The sequence below is a fragment of the Aulonocara sp. 'chitande type north' Nkhata Bay genome, linkage group LG14, assembly GCF_057382095.1.
Source record: "Aulonocara sp. 'chitande type north' Nkhata Bay isolate Kocher_YH1m ecotype deep benthic linkage group LG14, A_spYH_male_GT1.1, whole genome shotgun sequence".
Lineage (NCBI taxonomy): Eukaryota > Metazoa > Chordata > Actinopteri > Cichliformes > Cichlidae > Aulonocara > Aulonocara sp. 'chitande type north' Nkhata Bay.
This window is the reverse complement of record NC_141357.1, coordinates 6,562,392-6,580,341: the sequence shown is the minus strand read 5'-3', so window position 1 is coordinate 6,580,341 and position 17,950 is coordinate 6,562,392. Positions and strand designations below refer to the sequence as shown.

Here is a 17,950-nt window from a genome sequence, read left to right as displayed (position 1 = left end):
ATGAAACACTAAGCAAACCCTTACTGCTTCCATAGAAATAAAGATGGTATCAAGTGTCAGGTACATACGAATCATAATCATAATCAAATGCAATTGATTAACTGATTAATTGCATGAGTGACGACCTCTATAAACTCAGAAGATTTGGCAGTTTGCTGCTCTGGAGCATTCTGGTGTGTGTCAACATAATGCCAAAGAGGAAATAATCATGACAAAGATTATTTACTATTCAAGTAGAAAACATTCAAGTTGCAAAATATTCCCAGGAGTAAAAGTTTTTTAAAAAATCACCTACTATCAGGCAGTGCAGTGACTCCAAGCACATCAGAAAATTTAGAAAAAGCTATCTGGAGGTTCTGCAAGCTAAGAAATCATGGGGTGTTGTTGGTTTTTCCACACATTGCTTCTGCATCACTTCCAAACCAAGGGCCCTGGTGTACATGCTATGTTGGCAGCTTTGCGTGTCACCAGTAATGCCATCACACAGTTATATCTATGATATATGCTAGCTGTTACGGTGCATGTACATGCTGTAGTATTCTTCTGAACAATAGGTATTTCCAGTCCTCCAAATCAGCATTGGTATAGAAGGAGAAGAAGTCGAAGTTGGAAGCCAAGGAATTTTAAAGTTTTTGCCAAGTTTCAAAGTTTCAACATCTCCCTCTGCATAACCTGTGAATCTCTAAACTTCTGTACTGATATGATGTTTGAATGCCATTAAAAACAGACTTTAACCCAGCTGCAGCAGGAATGGAACAAAGCACCAGATTATTTAAATGGAGAAGATTATGACCAGCAGAGATGACAGCTTTTGCTGTACAGTGACATTTGCCAGGCACCACACAGCAGGTATAATGGGGACCAACCTATGCTCTACTTCTGTCTTGCTAAACTTTAGTCACAAGGCAAGAATATAACCTAACATGCTTAACTGGACTGTGGTGAACTGGTATGATTTTTAAAAAAGTACATCAGACCAGCTTTAATTGTATTCTCCTATGTGAACCTTTCCCCATCAAAGGTGAAACCTAAGAGTGACTCAGAGCACAGAATGCAGGAGGATCCATCAGTGCAGGAGCAGCCTTTATGTCTGAGGGAAAGTGAAAAAAATTGGGGGGGAAAATCATTTAACACATTTCAAAGAGTTGTAAGGACTCTTTGCAACATTATTTCATCTCTTTTAACTATCATCAACTATTTACTGTGCCCTTTAATACACCTGACACTGCTCTGATGTCAAATACTAAGTCAGAGCAGTCCGTATAAAATGCTGTATTTTGTCTTAGTTTTAATAAACTAAATAAATAATTCACTGAGCAAACAACATCGAATCTGATACTTTTGCATCTGCTGGTTAAAGAAACTGATCTGATATCAGTGTTGAGTTAATTAGGTTCATTTCTCTCTTTGACTAAGACACTAGGCATCAGCTAATTATGCATAACATGAAGTAAAAGTACGACTAGAAAAAAAAACTGGTTTTGATAGTTCACTATACAGGAAAAAAGCGCACAGGAACTATTACTGATCTCAGTAGTTAAGCAAGTTATATCTGCTTCTTTTTTTCTTCATAACTCAATAACTGAAAATAAAATGAGCTCTTAGATGATTATGTATCAAGAAAACTGTTAGCACAACAGATTATGTTAGCAATTGAGTATTCAATCAATATCAATAGTAAATATTCAAAAGAGAGAAAACACAACTCTTTTAAAATGAACTTCTCATTTGTTTCCACTTTAGAAATGACAATGTTTTGATAATTTAACTAACAGTATCTGCCAAAAGAGCTCAACTCTTTCATTGTATTTGCATCCTATAGGATGCAAATACAATGATATATCAAAATCTAATTTTCCACTTTGTTGAAGAAACATTCTCCTAAAGACAAAAAACTGATAAATTATTAAAAGTAGAAATAACAGAATTACAATTTTAAGTGACCTGCCAAATAAAATAAAATTGCCTTCTTCCTATCTTATTGGAATGCTTTCTTACATTGTAAGGGGGGAAAGAGTTCTGACAGTATTGCGTCTTCTAGATGAAGTAAAGTTGATCAGTGTGCATGTGTGTTAAAGTGTGCTAGTGAATGTTTGCAAGCCTTCAAACAAGCATGGAATGAATTTGAAACACTCATTCCTTTTCATACATTGGTTAAAAAGGCCCAGCAGGGTCTCCACTTTCTGAGAGTGCTCAGGAGGAACAACCTGGAGGAGAGGCTGCTGGTGACATTTTACAGAGCCACCATAGAGAGCATCCTAAAGTACGGCATAACAACATGGTATGCAGGGTGCTCAGCTGCAGACAGGAAAGAACTGCAGAGGGTCATCAACACAGCCCAGAAGATCACTGGCTGCTCTCTGCCCAGCCTGGAGGTCACTGCAAACTCTCGGTACCTCAGCAGAGCTGGCAATATCATCAAGGACCACTCTCACCCCAGCAACCAACTGTTTGAACTATTACCGTCAGGCCGACGGTACAGGTCACATAAAACCAGGACAAACAGATTCAGGGATAGCTTCTTTCCCAGAGCTATCACTGTAGTAAATAAGCACAAAAACAATTGAACCTGCTTAGCTATACCATACCGTCACTGTCATTATATTATGCTGCTATTCATACTGTCATTATATTAATGCTGCTATCCTGTATATATTGTACATACTATTGTTTGAGTACTTACGATTGTTTTTTTGTACTTTTTATATTTTACATTTATATTTATTATTGAATCTTGCACCAAGGGAGTGGCACTCCAATTTCGTTGTACTCTGTACAATGACAATAAAGGCTATTCTATTCTATTCTATTCTATTCTATTGAAAGAAATAATCAGTTTTTAGACTGGTCAACAAACATAAATCGACTTTTTATAAAATAAAAATCAATCACTAAGGGATATGGTTAAAACATTACTTAAAATACACTGAGGCAGTTACACCTCTAACCCAGGAGGGCCTTGTTAAGGTTCACAATTGAGGAGGGAGAGTACAAACCACCCATGGTCCAGAAGCTCTTGGTCCAACAATGATTTTAATGAACACACGTGTGGGAAGACACTCTGTACGCAGACAGCCAGTAGTCCTCAACTTAATCAAAGCATGAACAGATATTTTATAGCATCAGGGTTTGATTTACTGACGCCCCTTCATGCGTCACAGATACATTTTATACATAGATCAGATCAACACTACAATGACTTTTACCCCAGAAGATCATCTTCTATTTTCATGGCTGGTACTTTCCGTTCTTGTCTTAAAGTGAATTGTTCCTCTTTCTTGCTGAGACAACAAGGACGGTTCCTCTTTTACCGAGACACTTTTGCAGTTACAACCAGACATGACTAATCTCTCCTCTAAATAAATTTAACTCATGTGTGTGTGTGTGTGTTGACCTCACATGCTCTTTCTCAATTCACCTGTTGCACTTCTGACCTTTTACCAGAAGCTCACTGAGACTATGTGTATGTCTTCTACTAAATAAATGTTTTAATCAAGAACCCCTACTAAAACCTTAATATAAAATGACCTGATATATAAGTGTTTTGTAAGCATGTACTGCAATTCCTTCTATGTTCTAGTTTTCCCTCAGCATGGATCATCTAGACACTCTCACTAGATGAAGCTTAAGACCATTAATGAACCTGAACATCAACTCAAATAAGCACAGATATGCATTGTGTATAAAATAGTCATAACTGCTTAAGGCCTTCTTAAAGCTATCTGTTACATTGTTAAAGCCTCGTCTTAGCCTGCTGCTCAAAATAACTTCCACTTCTGCAAAACTCTCCAAGCCTGTTTCCTGTCCTGTTACTTTTAGCCTTTCTGAAAGACACACACTGTTCAACCCCTGAATGCAATATAAACTCCAGATTATATTATTAATGCAATGGTAATGATGACAATTATTTAACAATAGCAGTAAAATAATTTCCCTGCTCCACAGCCTGTATTTACCGTAACTCCAAAAAATATCAGACAACAATAAGTACTAACATCTGTTTGCTGTGAGGAAGTGACATGACCACACCACTGAGCCCTGCTCTTAAAAACTGCCATAGATGTAACTCTCTCTATAAAGTTGGATTTAAAAAATAACTGCTTAAAGTTAAAGTTCCTTCTGTCAGCACGGGACATGAAGTCATGTGGTTGGTTGGCTAATAGACTTACATTAGTTTATGTTTGAAACTATTGACACAATCAATAACTCAGAGGAGGAAAATAAGAACACTAAAACTAAAAATCAGAGGATCACTGCGTGGGAGCAGCGGCTTTGCGCATGCGCAATTCATTTGCAGCGAACATCTCGCTCTGACAGCAGCTGGAAGTAGTGATGTGCGATACCACTGATTTCCTTTCCGATCCGATACCAAGTAAAATTCAGGGTGGTATCGGCGATACTGATCCGATACCGATACTCTGTACAAAAACTTAATGTTTCATTGCATTTCATAATACAATATATAATTGTATTATGTAATTCTAATAATAACATAACCATACTGCTTCATAATGATTAGAGGACATCAGACAACTTGTTTTTATTGCTTAATAATGCAGAATAATCATATAGAAATTTAAAAAAAAAACTGACGTTGTGCGTCTGCGAGAGACGTCTGTCTCGCCCTAGCAGCACCTGTCCCTCTCCTCCTCTTCAGTTCGCCTCAACATAAGCTCATCATATTCTGTAATATGATTTACTCCGAGGTGTTTGACGAGGTCAGTGGTGTGTTGCCACAACACCTCACTGTCTTGCCACATATATCACAAACCGCATCTGGGCTGTTTGTGGAGGTAAAACGCGTCCACAAATGACTCTGTTTGCGCTCAGCCATTGTTGTGAGTGTGCACGCCAGGGGCTGCGACACATTTATACAGCCGTATTTCGCTTATGACTATGAAAGGCGTAAGAGGAAGTAGTTCCAAATCTGACTCATTAGGCAAAATCAGAACCGCCTGGGAGCGTGAATTAGGTGTTGAACTTTTTGAATCATGGTGGGATAAGGTGAATCTCACTTTTGTTATTGGGCTGCTAACATAAGATGTCCAGTGTTCTGTTTCTACCACACTCGGAGTGGCTGTCCTGACTCGGTGACTATCGAACTATATAGCAACAATAGTATGTCTTTACCCGCTGCACTTTGCTCTCTACTTTCATTCTCTTTATCCAACTCATATCCATCCCTGTAGTGAAACACTCACTGAAAATATGGGTCCTGTTTAGGAAATACTTTAATCTCTGTTACTTCTCCCCTCTCAACCCCATTGTGTCTAAACTTTCTGTCCAGTATGGTGTGTTTTGGAGTGACACAGAAGTGGAATAACTTACTTTAAGGACCTTTTCACAGCCAACAAACTAGCATCACAGGGGAGGATGGTGTGTGTGTTTGGCATGATTTGAAGATTTTGAAGCCCTGTTTTGACTGATTATAGTGGGGTGCCCAGAAATGCCAGGACTATTTTTTCCCAGTCCAGCCCTGTGTCTGTGTACACAGATAGATAGAAATCCAACCTGGGCTGTAGCTCACTTTAAGGACAAAAATGTTGGTAATCTGCTGCATGATGTGTTCTGTGAGAAATGGCAAATCAAACGCACTGCTAAGAGAACAAAACATCCCAGTGACTTCAAGATGGATGGATAAAGAAGACATTGTTAAGTTCCGCATTGATTTCAAAATCCTACTGCTTACTTATAAAATCATAAATAACATCGCACCAAGCTACCTAAGTGTGTACTCCCAGTAGAACACTGAGATCGTCTGACCAATTGCTCTTGGTGCAACCTAAGTCACGGCTGAAACCAGAGGTGACCGTGCCTTTGCTTCAGTTGCACCTAACCTCTGCAATAACCTCCCTCATACTGTTCGCGCATCTGACTCGATCCAGACGTTCAAGTCTCGATTGAAAACCCACCTTTTTAGCTTAGCCTTCCCGGCCTCCTATGCATTTTAAGTGTACTTTCTTGCCCTCCCCTTTCTTCTCTTTTGCTTATATTGTTTTTATCGTTAAGTCTTGCTTGCTTATCTGCGTACTTGTATACTTGGTTAATCAATGCTCTGCTAGCTTATCTGCCTTTGTGCTTTACTGCTGTTTTATTGGATTATGTGAAGCACTTTGGCTACCTCTGTTTTACATGTGCTATACAAATAAAGTTGTATTGTATTGTATTGTGTACTCTGAGACTTCTCCTGGACTCAGACAGCTCTGCATAGCAGAAATTGACTTTTGTGATGATAAAGGTGTAAACTCTTTTTTTAAAGGAATTTGAGGCTGAGGAGGTTCAGATAACAAGGAGTAAGCATATTTCGCTTCCTCTTCTTCCAAAGTGAAAGAGAGGAAATTCAGAAATTTACCAACAAAAGAATCCTTCCGTTTTTAGTTGGTTTAACTTGGATACGACCACCTGAGTATTCAGTGAAGATGATATTGAAAGTCTGGATCTTCTGCTTTATATTTATTTTTAATTACTCCAGACGTAATGAAATCATAGCTGGAGCTAGTTACAGTCCACTGGGATTCAATAAAGCAGTCAAGTATGGGATATTTGTCTGGACTTTGTTATTACAACTCTGTTGTTGTCAGGGAATACTGTATCCACAAATGTAGATATTTTAAAACCAAACAGTGGGAAACTGATTGCTTAATAAATCTCCATTCTTGAGTAAATTACTAAAGCTTGCAAGTGATAGGAAGGCCCTTACTTTAGTTACTTTACCTGACCATTTAAATTTAATTTGAGACAAATTCCTGCTTTCTGGTAGTTTATAACTTTTTTTACACATGATTTTATTTGATGAAAACTATAACTTACTTGTCTGTTTGTTTTGCTATTGTTCATTAATGATATTTTTTAAAACAAACAAACTTCTGAGTTCCTATGCTGTGGTGGCGGTGATAAGAAGGGTCCGGACGCAGCCTCTGTGGAGCTCCACAGTAGGCGGAGACACGTCACCGCCACAGTAGGTAGAAACAGGCGACCTGCATAGAGTGGAAGTTATCATTTTTAAACTTCTACTTTTTATCGTGCTGCATGGCAGAGAAACACGGATATGTTTCCTTCCTGGTCCTGGTTTAAGTAAGGGAGCTGGATTAAGGGCTTCTGTGGGTGACATGACAAAAAATAGTCTCTAAACTACATTTTGCATTGAAATATGATTTATTGTTGGTATCAGAGATGGAAAGTAATAAAGTAGAAATATTTTGTAACTGAAGTAGAATTTCCAGTTATCTGTACTTTACTTCACTACTATCTTGTGCCCACTTTTTACTTTTACTTCTGAGTGCCTGTACTTTCTACTCACTACATTTTTTAAATCAGGATCGTTAGATTACCCCCCACCCCCTCGGACACAAGAATATTTTATACTTTACTTTACTTTATACTTGTATACTATATTTAAGTATACTGTAAGTATAAAAATATTTTGTATTCTGAGTAAAGTATTCTGATTCTGAAAATACAGATACCTGAAAATTAACTTAAATACAGCAACTAAGTATTTTTAAATTGGTACTTCCTGCCATCGTTGTTCTCTTTCCAACACAGTGTCTTTGAAAGCTCAGAGATGTAAACTTTGTGGATCCAAGTGGAGGGATCACAATTTAGTCATTCAGTGATTCAAAGAATATGAACTTTTAATATTCATTCAGATGTTTTCTGACTCTAAATTTTCTTTTCTCATTTCTTAGTTTTTTTAAATTTACATTTAAAACATTTTCAGCTATTTTCCAACTTCTTTTGTGCAAATGTCAGCTTTTAGCAGTTCAGCACTTTTGCTTTCAGGCGAAAATTTCTGTATTTTTCATCTAATTCGAAGTTTTTAACTTAAATTCAGCAATTAATTCATTTCACTGCATAGATTCAGGTATCACACATACACACACACATACATACACACACACACACACACACACACACACACACACACATACACACACACAGGCAAGGTACTCTTTGTGTGTATGTAGACGTCATATGTTAATGAACCGATGCATATTCATGTAACCTCAATAAAAGAACAGTGTTACGGGAGAACGAAGAGAGCAACTGGGGTCAAGCGAAGGAACGGCGCCTGTCCGGTTCTCTCCCGTGCACGAGAAACATGAAGAACTTTGCCTACTTGTGTCTTGCTTTGCTGTGTAATTATATTGTCTTCAACGTTCCAGCGAATAGGTTCAAGCTACAAACCTATCACTCTGCTCTCTGCTAAGGTTTTAGAATCACAGTGGAAAGTTTAGAATTATTACTTCGTTTCAAGGAATGAATACAATGTATAGAAGTAGATCAAAAGTGCTAAAACACAACCACTCAGACTTAATAAACAAAAGGAAAATCAGTTCAGTCCAATAATTTTTTATTTGCATAGTGCCAGTTCACAAGAAGATGCTTCAAGGCACTTGATATTGTAAGGTAAAGACCCTACAATATTACAGAAACCCCAACAATCCGAGGACCCCCTATGAGCAAGCACTTGGCGACAGTGGGGAGGAAAAACTGCCTATTAACAGGCAGAGACCTCCGGCAGAACCAGGCTCAGAAAGGGGCAGTCATCTGCCGCGACTGGTTGGGGGTGAGGTAGTGACACAGATGGAACGTGTTCATGTCACTTCCTCACAGCAAACAGATGTTATTATTTAGTGTTGTCTACTATTTTTGGTGTTAAGGGAAATACAGGTCCTCCTGGGTTAGAGAGGTAATTGCCTCAGTGTATTTTTAGCATTGTTTTTAACCATATCTCTTAGTGATTGAGTTTTAATTTTTTAAAAAGTCAGTTTGTGTTTGTTGACCAGTCTAAAAACTGATTATTTCTTTCAATGTATGAATGGGAATTATTGTTTAAAATTGTTCTTTCTGGTGTGGGAACAGGGCAGCAGGGTTCTTACTGGTGTGATGACCCGGCTGATGGGGTCTGTTACTTAATTATGGGGGTGTGTTGGTTAATCTGGAGGGTCTACTGCTTACATTCTGCAATGCCAACGTTTTGCCTACGAGAGGAGGGAGGAAATAAACCTTTTTTTCTGTCTTTTGAGGAATGCTTGAGATGAATCTGGTTGAGCGCCCAACCTCAGACTGCTGATATGATTTCGCCATAGAGTTTGGCTTGGCCTTGGTGGAAATCTGAGGTAGCGGGGCGTGCTTTGCGCTGACCTCAAGTGTCAGTTGTTTATTTTCTTCTACAAGGCTGCTGTTCTTAGCCTCATATACAGAAAGGATTCGCTGTGTTGTTACTAACTGCTTTTTGAGGTCGCGATTTTCCCACTCACATCTGTGGAGTTTCTGTATGGCATCTTTGTTTTGAAGTGCAGCCTCCTGATTCAGCGTTGGCCGCAGTTCTTTAATTTCTTTGTCCTTTTCTGTGACCAGTTGTTTATATTTGCATAACAGGCGGTCCCGGCGGCGCTGTTCAAATACTAATGCGTGACTGGACATGTGCATTTTTCTTTTAGCGTTAAGTCTGTTTGTTCGCCGCTGCGAGAAGATTTTTTCCTGTGTTTTTGCAGCGTATTTGTGCAGCTCAATGGCAACCTTTAAGGAATTCTCCTCACGCAGGTCCTTTACCTGCTTCGTCAGACGGTCAATTTCCTGTTTTTGTCCTTCAATCGTTTGTCTTTGAGTTGAACTCATTTGAATTTCAGTTTCCAGCTCTTTTATGTTTTGTTGCTGCTGAAACACAATTTCTTTGTAGTGTGTGAGCTCTTTGTCCACCTTTTCTTTGTCTGCCAAATTCTGGACCAGCCTTTTCTTAACTACCTTGCGCTCCTTGTTGACACAGGCAAGTTGTTTGGCCTGTGCCGTCTGCGCTTCTGCCTGCTTTTGTTTGATGAGCTCCAGTTGATTTTTCACAGCAAAATACCTGGTCTGAGACTTGGATAGCTCTGCTTGAATCATTTCTCGTTCACTATTCTTTTGTTCTGTGTCTTTTGTCAGTGACTCTATGGTGTCCTTAAATTGACTGATCACGGTCTTAGCCTCAGATAACTCCTTATTAAGTTTTTCATTCCAAAACTTGTCGTGCGTCATCTGTATTTTTAGTCTGTGTTCTGTTTCTTTCAGAGCATTTCTCAGACTGACAATCTCATGATCTTGGGATGTCATTTTCTTGAAGGATTCCCGCCTCTCACTTTCAAGTTTGGCTATTTGTTCATTTTTCATCTGCAGGACTTTGTGTTGCGTGTTAGAAAGCTGCTTTGAGGCTTCCTTTGTCTGACTTTCTATTTCCTCTCGTTTTCCTTTTAACTCTTTTACTAGTTTGTTATTGTCCAAGTCCTTTCTCAAAAGCAAATCTGACAGTTCATTATTTTTCATTATCAATGCGCTTTTCTCCATAATGACCCTGTCCTTTTGCTCTTCAAAATCCTCTGCTTTTTTTTGCCATGTTTTAATTTCAGCTTTTAATTTCTCTTCTAGTGCCTCCACTGTTTTAAGTCTGTCTCTACATTGAAACAGCGTGCTAGCCTCTACAAGATATTGTGATGTCCTTTTTTCAAAGTTGACCCTCTCTTCTTTGAGCTGGTCCTGGACTCTAAGCTCATTTTTTATCTGTTTTTCTTTTTCCTTCAGTTCTTTTACTTTTAGGTTTTTTTCAGTGGTCACTTGCTTTAATTCTTGCTTCAAGGCCTCATTTTCTTTGCTCAGTCTATTGACTTTGCCTTGAAGACGAGACAGAAATTCCACATCTTTTTCTTTCTGCTCCCGTCTCTTTTTTTCAGTGGCATGTTTCCTTTCCAAGTCTTTGCATTTCTTTTGAAGGTCCAGGATTTTTTTCTCATATTTCTCTGATCCTGCAGCCTTCATCTCACATTGAGCCATACGTTTTCTTAGTTGGTCTACTTGTGAGAGATGGGCGCGGGCTTCCTGTTTAAGGCTCGAAATATCATCCACACGTTCTCTACACACCTTAACAAATTTTGATATTGTCTTCTGCTGTTCCTTGTTTAAAGCCATGAGGTGTTTTTCTCTTCTCCTTAATTTTTCAATTTTTTTATGCTGTAATTCTAGTGTGGCAGCTATTTTTAAATGAATGTATTTAATTTGTATTTATATTGTTTGCGCAAAGTTATCAAGTGCAACCAGTTATCTACTCAACTAGGTAATGTGCGTTCCAAATGGAAACTCAAACTTACAGTTTCTGTCTACATGGGGTGTATTTATAGGTTTTCTTGAAACCTGACTCCGCCCCCTACAGCTATCTTCAAAGGCAATTCTGTGATGTCACAAATGGCTTTGTGACATCACAGAAAAACGTTAATGCTGTTTGTCTTATGGTAAGTGTCCTTTTTGCTCTTCTGTTCTTAATTAGTGTGAATGCTGTAAAAGCATTCAAACACCGTTAGATTGCTCTTCTTTTAGACATGACTGCTTGTATTTTTCTCATTTTTAACATTTATATTTTTTAATTTATTCAACTTTATTCAACAAAAATTTCCCATGTATTTCAATGGGGAGACCCTTCAAATTCTCCTTCAACTCACTCCTCTTTCAACTCTAACTACTTCCACATACATTGACGTAGAGCCACCATTCAAACTTTCAAACGCAGACAAGACATTCAACTATTCAACTTGTATTTATCTTTTCAATATCTATTGTACTTTTTCTTCAGTTCCAGTTTAAGTTTCATCCTTTTTTTCAGCCGTTTATAATGGGTGTGTATGGGACGGAATGTTGGCGCTAGAGTGAGACAGCTCAACTGCTAGAGTGAGAGGAGGGTGGGAATTAATCTTAAAATCTTTTCTTAAAACTGCTGCTGTGTCTGCAGCGTTTGCTCTACAGGTATGATTTTACCCTCAAAACGTAGCCATCACTGTCCTCTTTCATCCAATGTGTTTATTATTGTAATAGGTGTTATGGTTCTGTCATAAATGTCACCAATGCACAGCTTCCTCCCTCCAACTCTTCCATAGACTCTAATGTTAAAATGGCTCAGAAGGTTCGTTTGAAAATCAGAAGAGCAGGCTGTCTTTACACTGTCACCACGTCCATATAATAAACTCCACAGGCATGAAAACTGAGAATTCAGTAGACTAGACATTGCTGCCACTCACGGTGAAAGAATTTTGTCAATACGACTTGTACTTTTCATTTCAATTTGATTTGTTTCAGGCTGACGTTTCTGTTCATTTTAAGCAGCAGAAGTGAGGTGCATGTCTGTGTCGTGTGTATGGAGCCATTGGATGCAGTCACTATAGCAACCAGGCTCACACCTGCCTGCTTAGCCCTCTCTCACTCTGCCAAGATTCATCATAAACACTTCTCTTTCAACTGCTGCTGTGTCCACAGTGTTTGCTCTACAGCCATCATTTTCCCCTCAAAACGTCGCCATCGTTGTTCTCTTTCCAACACAGTGTCTTTGAAAGCTCAGAGATGTAAACTTTGTGGATCCAAGTGGAGGGATCACAATTTAGTCATTCAGTGATTCAAAGAATATGAACTTTTAATATTCATTCAGATGTTTTCTGACTCTAAATTTTCTTTTCTCATTTCTTAGTTTTTTTAAATTTACATTTAAAACATTTTCAGCTATTTTCCAACTTCTTTTGTGCAAATGTCAGCTTTTAGCAGTTCAGCACTTTTGCTTTCAGGCGAAAATTTCTGTATTTTTCATCTAATTCGAAGTTTTTAACTTAAATTCAGCAATTAATTCATTTCACTGCGTAGATTCAGGTATCACACATACACACACACATACATACACACACACACACACACACACACACACACATACACACACACAGGCAAGGTACTCTTTGTGTGTATGTAGACGTCATATGTTAATGAACCGATGCATATTCATGTAACCTCAATAAAAGAACAGTGTTACGGGAGAACGAAGAGAGCAACTGGGGTCAAGCGAAGGAACGGCGCCTGTCCGGTTCTCTCCCGTGCACGAGAAACATGAAGAACTTTGCCTACTTGTGTCTTGCTTTGCTGTGTAATTATATTGTCTTCAACGTTCCAGCGAATAGGTTCAAGCTACAAACCTATCACTCTGCTCTCTGCTAAGGTTTTAGAATCACAGTGGAAAGTTTAGAATTATTACTTCGTTTCAAGGAATGAATACAATGTATAGAAGTAGATCAAAAGTGCTAAAACACAACCACTCAGACTTAATAAACAAAAGGAAAATCAGTTCAGTCCAATAATTTTTTATTTGCATAGTGCCAGTTCACAAGAAGATGCTTCAAGGCACTTGATATTGTAAGGTAAAGACCCTACAATATTACAGAAACCCCAACAATCCGAGGACCCCCTATGAGCAAGCACTTGGCGACAGTGGGGAGGAAAAACTGCCTATTAACAGGCAGAGACCTCCGGCAGAACCAGGCTCAGAAAGGGGCAGTCATCTGCCGCGACTGGTTGGGGGTGAGGTAGTGACACAGATGGAACGTGTTCATGTCACTTCCTCACAGCAAACAGATGTTATTATTTAGTGTTGTCTACTATTTTTGGTGTTAAGGGAAATACAGGTCCTCCTGGGTTAGAGAGGTAATTGCCTCAGTGTATTTTTAGCATTGTTTTTAACCATATCTCTTAGTGATTGAGTTTTAATTTTTTAAAAAGTCAGTTTGTGTTTGTTGACCAGTCTAAAAACTGATTATTTCTTTCAATGTATGAATGGGAATTATTGTTTAAAATTGTTCTTTCTGGTGTGGGAACAGGGCAGCAGGGTTCTTACTGGTGTGATGACCCGGCTGATGGGGTCTGTTACTTAATTATGGGGGTGTGTTGGTTAATCTGGAGGGTCTACTGCTTACATTCTGCAATGCCAACGTTTTGCCTACGAGAGGAGGGAGGAAATAAACCTTTTTTTCTGTCTTTTGAGGAATGCTTGAGATGAATCTGGTTGAGCGCCCAACCTCAGACTGCTGATATGATTTCGCCATAGAGTTTGGCTTGGCCTTGGTGGTAATCTGAGGTAGCGGGGCGTGCTTTGCGCTGACCTCAAGTGTCAGTTGTTTATTTTCTTCTACAAGGCTGCTGTTCTTAGCCTCATATACAGAAAGGATTCGCTGTGTTGTTACTAACTGCTTTTTGAGGTCGCGATTTTCCCACTCACATCTGTGGAGTTTCTGTATGGCATCTTTGTTTTGAAGTGCAGCCTCCTGATTCAGCGTTGGCCGCAGTTCTTTAATTTCTTTGTCCTTTTCTGTGACCAGTTGTTTATATTTGCATAACAGGCGGTCCCGGCGGCGCTGTTCAAATACTAATGCGTGACTGGACATGTGCATTTTTCTTTTAGCGTTAAGTCTGTTTGTTCGCCGCTGCGAGAAGATTTTTTCCTGTGTTTTTGCAGCGTATTTGTGCAGCTCAATGGCAACCTTTAAGGAATTCTCCTCACGCAGGTCCTTTACCTGCTTCGTCAGACGGTCAATTTCCTGTTTTTGTCCTTCAATCGTTTGTCTTTGAGTTGAACTCATTTGAATTTCAGTTTCCAGCTCTTTTATGTTTTGTTGCTGCTGAAACACAATTTCTTTGTAGTGTGTGAGCTCTTTGTCCACCTTTTCTTTGTCTGCCAAAATCTGGACCAGCCTTTTCTTAACTACCTTGCGCTCCTTGTTGACACAGGCAAGTTGTTTGGCCTGTGCCGTCTGCGCTTCTGCCTGCTTTTGTTTGATGAGCTCCAGTTGATTTTTCACAGCAAAATACCTGGTCTGAGACTTGGATAGCTCTGCTTGAATCATTTCTCGTTCACTATTCTTTTGTTCTGTGTCTTTTGTCAGTGACTCTATGGTGTCCTTAAATTGACTGATCACGGTCTTAGCCTCAGATAACTCCTTATTAAGTTTTTCATTCCAAAACTCGCCGTGCGTCATCTGTATTTTTGGTCTGTGTTCTGTTTCTTTCAGAGCATTTCTCAGACTGACGATCTCATGATCTTGGGTTGTCATTTTCTTGAAGGATTCCCGCCTCTCACTTTCAAGTTTGGCTATTTGTTCATTTTTCATCTGCAGGACTTTCTCCAGGTGTTGCGTGTTAGAAAGCTGCTTTGAGGCTTCCTTTGTCTGACTTTCTATTTCCTCTCGTTTTCCTTTTAACTCTTTTACTAGTTTGTTATTGTCCAAGTCCTTTCCCAAAAGCAAATCTGACAGTTCATTATTTTTCATTATCAATGCGCTTTTCTCCATAATGACCCTGTCCTTTTGCTCTTCAAAATCCTTTGCTTTTTTTTGCCATGTTTTAATTTCAGCTTTTAATTTCTCTTCTAGTGCCTCCACTGTTTTAAGTCTGTCTCTACATTGAAACAGCGTGCTAGCCTCTACAAGATATTGTGATGTCCTTTTTTCAAAGTTGACCCTCTCTTCTTTGAGCTGGTCCTGGACTCTAAGCTCATTTTTTATCTGTTTTTCTTTTTCCTTCAGTTCTTTTACTTTTAGGTTTTTTTCAGTGGTCACTTGCTTTAATTCTTGCTTCAAGGCCTCATTTTCTTTGCTCAGTCTATTGACTTTGCCTTGAAGACGAGACAGAAATTCCACATCTTTTTCTTTCTGCTCCCGTCTCTTTTTTTCAGTGGCATGTTTCCTTTCCAAGTCTTTGCATTTCTTTTGAAGGTCCAGGATTTTTTTCTCATATTTCTCTGATCCTGCAGCCTTCATCTCACATTGAGCCATACGTTTTCTTAGTTGGTCTACTTGTGAGAGATGGGCGCGGGCTTCCTGTTTAAGGCTCGAAATATCATCCACACGTTCTCTACACACCTTAACAAATTTTGATATTGTCTTCTGCTGTTCCTTGTTTAAAGCCATGAGGTGTTTTTCTCTTCTCCTTAATTTTTCAATTTTTTTATGCTGTAATTCTAGTGTGGCAGCTATTTTTAAATGAATGTATTTAATTTGTATTTATATTGTTTGCGCAAAGTTATCAAGTGCAACCAGTTATCTACTCAACTAGGTAATGTGCGTTCCAAATGGAAACTCAAACTTACAGTTTCTGTCTACATGGGGTGTATTTATAGGTTTTCTTGAAACCTGACTCCGCCCCCTACAGCTATCTTCAAAGGCAATTCTGTGATGTCACAAATGGCTTTGTGACATCACAGAAAAACGTTAATGCTGTTTGTCTTATGGTAAGTGTCCTTTTTGCTCTTCTGTTCTTAATTAGTGTGAATGCTGTAAAAGCATTCAAACACCGTTAGATTGCTCTTCTTTTAGACATGACTGCTTGTATTTTTCTCATTTTTAACATTTATATTTTTTAATTTATTCAACTTTATTCAACAAAAATTTCCCATGTATTTCAATGGGGAGACCCTTCAAATTCTCCTTCAACTCACTCCTCTTTCAACTCTAACTACTTCCACATACATTGACGTAGAGCCACCATTCAAACTTTCAAACGCAGACAAGACATTCAACTATTCAACTTGTATTTATCTTTTCAATATCTATTGTACTTTTTCTTCAGTTCCAGTTTAAGTTTCATCCTTTTTTTCAGCCGTTTATAATGGGTGTGTATGGGACGGAATGTTGGCGCTAGAGTGAGACAGCTCAACTGCTAGAGTGAGAGGAGGGTGGGAATTAATCTTAAAATCTTTTCTTAAAACTGCTGCTGTGTCTGCAGCGTTTGCTCTACAGGTATGATTTTACCCTCAAAACGTAGCCATCACTGTCCTCTTTCATCCAATGTGTTTATTATTGTAATAGGTGTTATGGTTCTGTCATAAATGTCACCAATGCACAGCTTCCTCCCTCCAACTCTTCCATAGACTCTAATGTTAAAATGGCTCAGAAGGTTCGTTTGAAAATCAGAAGAGCAGGCTGTCTTTACACTGTCACCACGTCCATATAATAAACTCCACAGGCATGAAAACTGAGAATTCAGTAGACTAGACATTGCTGCCACTCACGGTGAAAGAATTTTGTCAATACGACTTGTACTTTTCATTTCAATTTGATTTGTTTCAGGCTGACGTTTCTGTTCATTTTAAGCAGCAGAAGTGAGGTGCATGTCTGTGTCGTGTGTATGGAGCCATTGGATGCAGTCACTATAGCAACCAGGCTCACACCTGCCTGCTTAGCCCTCTCTCACTCTGCCAAGATTCATCATAAACACTTCTCTTTCAACTGCTGCTGTGTCCACAGTGTTTGCTCTACAGCCATCATTTTCCCCTCAAAACGTCGCCATCGTTGTTCTCTTTCCAACACAGTGTCTTTGAAAGCTCAGAGATGTAAACTTTGTGGATCCAAGTGGAGGGATCACAATTTAGTCATTCAGTGATTCAAAGAATATGAACTTTTAATATTCATTCAGATGTTTTCTGACTCTAAATTTTCTTTTCTCATTTCTTAGTTTTTTTAAATTTACATTTAAAACATTTTCAGCTATTTTCCAACTTCTTTTGTGCAAATGTCAGCTTTTAGCAGTTCAGCACTTTTGCTTTCAGGCGAAAATTTCTGTATTTTTCATCTAATTCGAAGTTTTTAACTTAAATTCAGCAATTAATTCATTTCACTGCATAGATTCAGGTATCACACATACACACACACATACATACACACACACACACACACATACACACACACACACACACACACACACACACACACACACACACACACACACACACACACAGGCAAGGTACTCTTTGTGTGTATGTAGACGTCATATGTTAATGAACCGATGCATATTCATGTAACCTCAATAAAAGAACAGTGTTACGGGAGAACGAAGAGAGCAACTGGGGTCAAGCGAAGGAACGGCGCCTGTCCGGTTCTCTCCCGTGCACGAGAAACATGAAGAACTTTGCCTACTTGTGTCTTGCTTTGCTGTGTAATTATATTGTCTTCAACGTTCCAGCGAATAGGTTCAAGCTACAAACCTATCACTCTGCTCTCTGCTAAGGTTTTAGAATCACAGTGGAAAGTTTAGAATTATTACTTCGTTTCAAGGAATGAATACAATGTATAGAAGTAGATCAAAAGTGCTAAAACACAACCACTCAGACTTAATAAAC

At 38.8% G+C, this 17,950-nt stretch overlaps 2 protein-coding genes across 2 annotated transcripts; both read right to left on the bottom strand.

The window, feature by feature from the left end:
- Positions 1–8,919: 8,919 nt before the first annotated feature.
- On the bottom strand, positions 8,920–10,944 carry LOC147313978 (uncharacterized). The gene has a single exon (XM_086262716.1). The coding sequence runs from the start codon at positions 10,942–10,944 to the stop codon at positions 8,920–8,922; it is 2,025 nt and encodes a 674-aa protein (XP_086118842.1).
- A 2,768-nt stretch (positions 10,945–13,712) lies between these two features.
- LOC147313977 (uncharacterized) lies at positions 13,713–15,743 on the bottom strand. The gene has a single exon (XM_086262715.1). It carries the CDS (start codon positions 15,741–15,743, stop codon positions 13,713–13,715), a length of 2,031 nt encoding a protein of 676 aa, XP_086118841.1.
- Positions 15,744–17,950: the final 2,207 nt, after the last annotated feature.

Coding starts and splice junctions, on each gene's coding strand:
- LOC147313978 (XM_086262716.1), bottom strand. CDS start 10,944: ATGGCTTTAAACAAGGAACAGCAGAAGACAATATCAAAATTTGTTAAG.
- LOC147313977 (XM_086262715.1), bottom strand. CDS start 15,743: ATGGCTTTAAACAAGGAACAGCAGAAGACAATATCAAAATTTGTTAAG.